Genomic DNA, 7,870 nt, shown 5'->3' with positions numbered 1-7,870 from the left:
TTAACCTTTATATAAAACTCTCTCTTATACAAGAGTTTCTGTGGATTTGTTTCTCTAAAGTACCCAGACTAATACAATTTAGGTAAGGCAGTGGCAGAGCTAAGAGATAACAATGACCTTGGAGGTGTGGGTTAATGTGTTACAGGAAATTTAGAAATCTTAGGACAGACAGGCTTTGGTGCCACTTCACTTTAAACACAGGAATTTTGTAAAAGCATTCACTGGATTAAAAACTGTGATGGGCCTGAGGTAGAGTTTTCTGTGGAGAGCTTACCTTAACCAAGCTTTCATGGGTGCTTGTCTTTATGCTCTGCTTCTGAGGGGTCTGGGTGCAACAGCTTCCACAGTTTCTTCTGTGAATGGTGTCCAAGATCCAGGGAAGAAGGTGAGGACAGGACAAACAGCCCATTAGCTAGGAGAACATCCACTGACCTTGCTCCCACATTGATTGTTCACCCGGGGTTCCAGACCTGCTGCAGCTCTCCTGTTGTGCTTCATTGGCCAGGCCAAGTCAATCTTCAATGATCAGTCCCCCACTGCCAGCAGGCGCCCTCCCTCTTGGCTATTGCCCTAGGACAAGGGACACCCTGGTGGCAAGCTTGCCAGCAGAGGTGACTCAGCCCTCAGGTGGGCCCACTATGACTAGGGCAGTTCCATTCCCAGTGGCCCAGTTCCCGACACATATCGCACCTGGCACACACTGGTCACTGGTCTGAGGAAACTGGCAGGCAGCCGACCGGCAGTTATCAAATGCAGCCAGCACTTGATGTCCTTCCTCCTCTCCTTCTTCTGAGCTTGCACCTCCCCTTCCTACTCCCTATTGTAAAAGGTAGCATTAGTGCCAACAACCATCTCTTCTAGGGTAGCTCCTTCAGATTTCTGCACTAATTTGGGGGGCTTGTTTCAAATGTCTGGTGCAGCCTGCATGGGAAACTTGTCCCTGAGTAAAATTTGCCTTCATAGGAATCTACGTCTACAACATGGTGATTCCTATGGACTTTTTAAAGCCACTCTAAGAAGTCTATGGGTGTTCCTCAGGTCCCTGTTGAATTTATGTCACTCTGGCATAATTAATTGCCTTTTGTCTGACTTCAGTCCACTTGTGATGCACACCAGAAAATGCTCCTGTGCCCACTTGTCTTCAGGATCACTATGATTCCAAGAAGTGTCAGTAAAAGGCACAGCTGTTTCCCCTACAGGGCAGTTATCATTCATCACATGTAACTCCTCTGCAAACTTCCTAGCACCTTTGAGCACCCATTCTTTCTCAAAGTCTATCATAGTCTGTCCTAGTATGACCAGTTAATCCTTCCATGTTAAATCATAGGCTAGGGTAAGGTGCAGGAAGCTTTCTATGTACTGTTCGGGTTTGTTAGAGTAACTGCCCAAATCACAATGAATTTGCTTGAGTACAATTAGTGAAAGTCCTGTGGACTATCTGGGGTTTGAACTCCCAGCTGACTCTACTAAGGGTAGAGCATTGGTAGGTTCAAAGCTGGGGGTATAGTATCTCCTAGCTTCAGGGACCCTTAGGGCATCCTGGATGCACTCAGAATGAAAGTCTTTACTGTTCCTCAAAAGGAAAAATGCTCTAACATAAGGGAACTCCTTCCACTTCCCCATTCTTCCACAGACATTTTCTATCTGAATCAGGGTTGGAAGGGAAAGGGTGCCATTCTTTGGCCATGAGTTTCTTGCCCCCTAAAATGTACTGTGGCCAGATGGAATTACAAAATGAAATCTGTTTCCATTGGTACAGCCTCTCTGGGTGAAATCTGCCCTAATAGAATATAGTATAGCACCAAAAAAACCCTTGGGGCTGCATTACCGATCTAGAAAACAAAACTATCCAGAAGTCATGAGGCTTCAAGGTCAGTGACTGAAGTTTCAGCACACACCCCGAGGGTGCCATGAATCTGAGCCCTCGAGCCAGTGCCTCTGCCCAAGGGAGGGGCTGGGGAACCCAGTCTTTGCTGGCAAGCTAACTGTTTTTTTTAGACAACAAGCATTAGCCATGGACTTGGGTGACCGTACAGGGCCTACAGAAGAAACAACATCACAAGTCATTTACTGACCTCCGAAGGGGAGACTACTGCTTGGAGTGGCCTCCCAACAGCCTTCAAAGGCACCTATAAAGGGGAGGAGTGATTGTTCAGTGGCTCAGGGAATCTTTTAGGGAAATTGAGATCATTAACTGGACACATTATCACAGCACTACTGTACCAGGGGCTGTCCCAAAGTGTAAAGGCAGTATTGCTGAAAGGCCTTCAAAACAGAAGTTAACAGTTACTCAACAGTTACTGGCCTAGGCTTCCGAATGCCTGAGGCATTGTCAATGGAAAACCTGCTGGTAGGGGAAAAAAAAACAAACTAACACAGACACGAAAGCAGACACCCAATGACTTAGGAGTTTGTTTGTAAAACCAGGAGAAAACAAAGGAAAGTAGGAGGAAAAGGGAGTGTCCAACCACCCAGACTAGGTGGCCTAGCTCCCAGAGCCCCAGCAGTCACCCCACTAGACATTGCACCACAACCACCCCACCACCCCTGTCAAAGTTTGGAGCAGTGGATGCTTTCTTGGGTAGGGTCGCATGCTCCATTTCCCCACAACAAAAAATGGCAGAGGCTACTGGGTGGTGCCATTTTGCAGGGAAGCAGAGAGCATGTGACTGGGAGAATGGTGGCCGTTGCGTATGGCCTAGTAGAAGCCAAACTACTGAAATCAGAGTCCTTCAGAGACCAACAAGGTTTACACATATGTTCATGGCCATCTAGTTGGTCAGAACAAAAAGCAGACCGCTGAAATCTACAAATGCTTTTTTGACTGAAATTCCCCAATCTTGCAGACAGCCTTGCTTCCATTGCCTCCCAGGAATCGAGTCTGGGGAGTACTTGTAAGCTCCCAGAAGCACAGAAAGGCAGACTTGTAGCTCCTCCTGAAAATAGGGAGCACGGGTAGAAAGGCAGACAAGAGAGGGGATGGGGCTCCCATAATACATTACACAGGGGAGCAAGTCCCAGTGACTTTCACAGTGGGAAAAACTCAGTCTAGTGTTCAGTTTTGAAGTCCAGCAGAGCTGCTGTTTCCTCAGCCTTGTGTATCCAAGTAGCACAGCACAAATAATAGTCCTCGGATGGTAATACCTCAGTCCTTGGATTCCCATTAAAAAATAATTAACAAAGAAGGCTGGTTTGTGATCCAAGTGAGTTTTATAAAAGATAGCAGTTTCAGGTTTTACACAGGCACCTCAGCATACTCACACCTACATGTGGAGACCTGAGGCCAGAGAAACTGCAGCACACCCCACCATGAAAAGAGCCAGCAGTGATCTCCATGTTTCTGGCTTTTCAGGGACCTCTGTTGAGAGGTATGGTAGATGGTACTGGTTGACCCATTGGCTGAATTAAATCCCACTGGCCCAGATTGGGGTCCTCCCAAGTATACTGGCTTCCTGTCTCAAAGGCCTAAATTGAACATGACCTCCTGCCTTGAGCAGCTTCCAAATTCCAGTAAGTGGGGGTAGTAAGGGGGAACCTTGGCATGTAGTGGGACAACCTGGGTTCTGCCTTTAGCTACCTAACAAGCTCTGTAGCCAATCCTTTGAGTACAGAGAAGAGAGGAGATTCCTGGCCAGCACAGGAGAAATGTTACCACAGTCACTCTGAAGGAGTTGCCAACGCTAAGCAGGTTATAAGAAAAGGAAGGACGTTATTTTGTCAAGTTAAAAAGTTAGTGGATTGCTATCCAGAGTCTGAAGCCAGCTCTCCCCATCTAGGAGTATTTTATGAGAAAGGGGAGTAGATTCATAGGGCGGGCAGTGGTGGATGGAGGGGGCATGGGTGAGTCAGAGGGCTGGCCTGCAGATAGCAAGTGGGTTGGGTTACAGATTCAGAATTGAGGGAGGCCAAGTTCCCCTGGGGGCTTTTTGCATTCCACAGGTTTTGTTATCTCCAGAACTGGACTTTGTCCCTCCCTCTTAAATCAAGAAACGAGATTCATCAGTTGCATTTACTAAAAAGCCAGGCCTTCAAAAGTTTGATTTAATGTGAGAAAATATGCAGGTAAGTTTATTCAACATGGCTCATTTCAAAGAGTTAAGGAAAATACTCCTGTGATCATCACTGACTTTGTTGTTAAGAGGTTACCCTCTGAGTAGACTGCCCTTGTGGGATTACAAGACATAACTCTTTACTGGAGCAGAAAGCCTCAACATTCTCCTGGAGCATCTGGTGGTTTCCAACTGCTAACCTTGCCATTACATCATAGTACAGTAAGGTTAGGAGTTTGACTGTTAGCCATCAGCAGCTTCAGTCCCGGAAATCCTAAGGGGTGGTTCAACATAGGGCGCTCTGATTCAGAATCAGATAAATAGCAGTGAGTACCCTCTGAGTTTGTGCTTTTTCCCTGATAACTTTCTATTAACAACTTGTTTAGAAAATGACAACAAAACACATCCATGGAGCCATGCTATAGGATGCCCCCATAGGATTTCCAAGGCCTGAAGTCTTATGGGAACACTTGCCACATTTCCAACCATGTAACAACAATCTGACTGCTTTGCTGTTGCACTCAGTTATGCAGCTTGATAAGCCTTTTACCACCAGTCCATGAGGGATCTTTGATAACTTGGTTGATTAAGGGGAAACTTGAGCCTGTGCACAATAGAAACACTGCACGGTCCTGCACCATCCTTACAATGGTTCCTATACCTGTGCCCATTGATGCGGCTGCTGTGTCCATCCAGCTCCTTAAGACTCTTCCTCTTTTATACTGCCACTTTACCAAGCATGATGTCCATCTCCACATGTCCAAAGTATGTAAGATGAAGTACTCACCATTTGTGCCTTTTAGGGGCACTTTGACCTTACTTCTTTCAATCCAGATCTTTTTGTCCTTTTAGCAGTCCATGGTACTTACAATATTCTCCAACACCAGAAATCAAATGCATCAATTCTATTATGGTCTTCCTAATCGATGTCCATCACATGTATATGATACAATTGAAAATACCATATCTAGGATCAGATTCACCTTAGTCCTCAAAGTAGCAGCCTTATTTTTCCATACTCTAAAGAAGTCTTATGCAGCAGATTTACACAACGCATGAATCTTTTGATCTTTTAACTGCTCATTCCTGGATATTGATTGTGGCTCCAAGCAAGACAAAATGCTTGACAACATTTATCATGATGCTACCTATAGGTCTGGTTATGGAGAATTTGGTCTCCCCACCATCCTTGAGCTTCATCAGCAGGTACTTCCATTCCTTCTCACTTTCAGACAGCAAGCTTGCATCATCTGAACAGCATAGGTTACTGTGAAGCCTTCCTCCAGTCCTGATACCACATTACATAATCCTGATTCTTTGATGATTTTCTCAGCATACTGATTGAACAAGTGTGGTAAGAGTAATCAACCCTTTCCTGATCTTCACCTTTCCTGGTTTTACACCATGCAGTTGTCCCTTATTCTATTCACATAAGTGCCCTTCGATCCATGGACAAGTTCCAAAGGAGTCCACTGAAGTGGTCTGGGATCCCCAATCTTCTCAAGATTTTCCACAGTTTATAATGGTCCACATACTGGAAAGCATATGCATAGTCAACAAAACACAAGTAAACATCTTTCTGGTGTTCTCTGCTTTCAGCCAAGATCCATCTGGCATCAGCAGTGATATCATGTTTTTCCATGTGTTCTGAGCACAGTCTGAATGTCTGGCACTTCCCTGTCAGTGTTCTTTGCAACCACTGCTGGGTGGTTTTAAGATTTTTACATATATAAAACACCAATGATTTCACTCCATTGTTTGATCATCCCATTGGGTCATCATTTTTTGCAATGGGTACAAATGTGGATCTCTCCCAGTCAGTGGCCAGAGAGCTGTCTTCCAATTTTCCTGGCATAGACCGATTGATGAGTGCATCCAGAGATTTCTCAGCTGTTGAAATGTGTATAGGGGTATCCCCTCAAATCCTGGAGCCTTGTTTTTGACGAAGGCATTCAGTGTAGTTTGAACATCTTCCTTCAGCACCATTGGTTCTTGCTCATAGCTACCTCCTGAAATGGTGGACACCTTTAGTACAGTGATGCTTTCTGCATCATTCTATATATTTTTCCTGCTGAATCTTTCAATATTGCAACTCTGGGTAGGATATTCTGAGTATGTACTTCCTTTTTGGTTCTCTAGAGAGTTGTTTAGCAGAGCACTTTGTGAAGGGCAAACTTTCTATTACAAATTCAGTCTCTGTCTTTAGCCCACAACTACCTTTATTACAGGTTTACTACCTACTTTTACCAAAAGTTTACTACACCCAACTTTACATTCATTATCAAGTATATTGCATGTAGGTGATATATAAATAACTATCTGGTAGTTGTGCCAGTAATCGAAACCACCAGCCTTTCCATAGGAGAAATATGAAACTGGGTGTTCCAATAAAGATTTGCAGTCTCAGAAAACTGCTGAGGCAGATCTACCTCATGCTATAGAGTCTGAGACTCGGAATTGATTTGCTGAATGTGAGTTTGAATTTGAGATCAATACCATAATTGGCTTCTTTGCTCTGCAGCTATAAAATAATTAATAATAAAGTTGATTTGTGATTGAAAAAGAATGTTATAGCATACCCTCTGGCAGAATTGAAAGTAGAACACATGCAGTCTGTTAGTAATGTGTGAACCTGTCTAGCTAAAGATCAGTGATTGGTGGTTGGTCTCAGTGGCTTGGGTGTGGTTAAGTCAAGGGAGGAGTTTGGGGTGGAGAAATTATTATTTAAGTTAAGGTAAGGAAGTCCCAGGAGATGGAGCTCACTTTTCTGTGGCAAAATAACTTCCTAAACACTTTCATTTTTTAATCTTTCTCCCTCCTGCCTCATTTTTAACAGAATATTTATATATTTCTAGCATGTTCAGATTATTGAAGAGCAACGAAAGTGGCCCTGCAGCACAGCAGAATATCCATACCTCCGAGGACTCATCCCTACCTTCAATGAACAATTCCATCTCAAATTATCTTTGTGAAGCAAAAGGAAGATATACTAGAGAGAATGACACAGGCCGAGTCAAGCGGCCCATGAACGCCTTCATGGTGTGGTCTCGTGGTCAGAGACGAAAAATGGCTTTAGAGAATCCCCAAATGCGAAATTCAGAGATCAGCAAGCAGCTGGGACAGCATTGGAAAATGCTGACAGAGACCGAAAAATGGCCATTCTTGGAAGAGGCACAGAGATTACGAGCCATGCACAGGGAGAGATACCCGGACTACAAATATCGTCCTCATCGCAAGGCATCCAGTAGTAACAATCTACTGCCTTCTGGCACCTCGTCAATTCAGTGTAGCCAGATGCTTATGGACGCGAGGCTATACACTGCCACATATTGTAACAGCTCTTTTAAGACTCCACGGTCACGAATGGAGGAACAGTCAGGCTGCTCACTGCACATGAACCCCGCTAGCTCCCAAGAGGAGCTTCTCGGCAACTGGCCAAAACTCTATGATAATTCAGTAATGCTGCCTATGCAGACACAGGGAGATGCTCCCTTTGGCTGTAATGTGCAGCCTCCACTTTCTCAGCTGGATTATGAACCCTGGTTTTCTTATGGTCATTAACAAAAGCCTGGTTATTCTTAATTCTACTATAATTACATCTCTAAGATTTGTTTCAAAATATAGGTTGCAGATATATAATCCAGGACACTGCGTGACTACATTTAAGATTACACTTCATTAACACAACACTAACCTCCTCTTTTATCATGCCACTCTTTAAATACTAAACAAAAGGGTAGTGATAAGTGCTTCACTAAAAGAGAGAGTGTGGGAGGACAGGGAGGGGGTGAAGAATGGGGAATAGAGGAGGAGAAAAGGAA

At 44.3% G+C, this 7,870-nt stretch overlaps 1 protein-coding gene across 1 annotated transcript; it reads left to right on the top strand.

The window, feature by feature from the left end:
• The first annotated feature begins 6,905 nt into the window (after positions 1 to 6,905).
• On the top strand, positions 6,906 to 7,610 carry SRY (sex determining region Y). The gene has a single exon (XM_075539848.1). It carries the CDS (start codon positions 6,906 to 6,908, stop codon positions 7,608 to 7,610), a length of 705 nt encoding a protein of 234 aa, XP_075395963.1.
• Positions 7,611 to 7,870: the final 260 nt, after the last annotated feature.

Source organism: Tenrec ecaudatus, chromosome Y, assembly GCF_050624435.1.
Source record: "Tenrec ecaudatus isolate mTenEca1 chromosome Y, mTenEca1.hap1, whole genome shotgun sequence".
In the NCBI taxonomy this organism is placed as follows: domain Eukaryota; kingdom Metazoa; phylum Chordata; class Mammalia; order Afrosoricida; family Tenrecidae; genus Tenrec; species Tenrec ecaudatus.
This window is presented reverse-complemented; position numbering and strand designations above follow the sequence as displayed.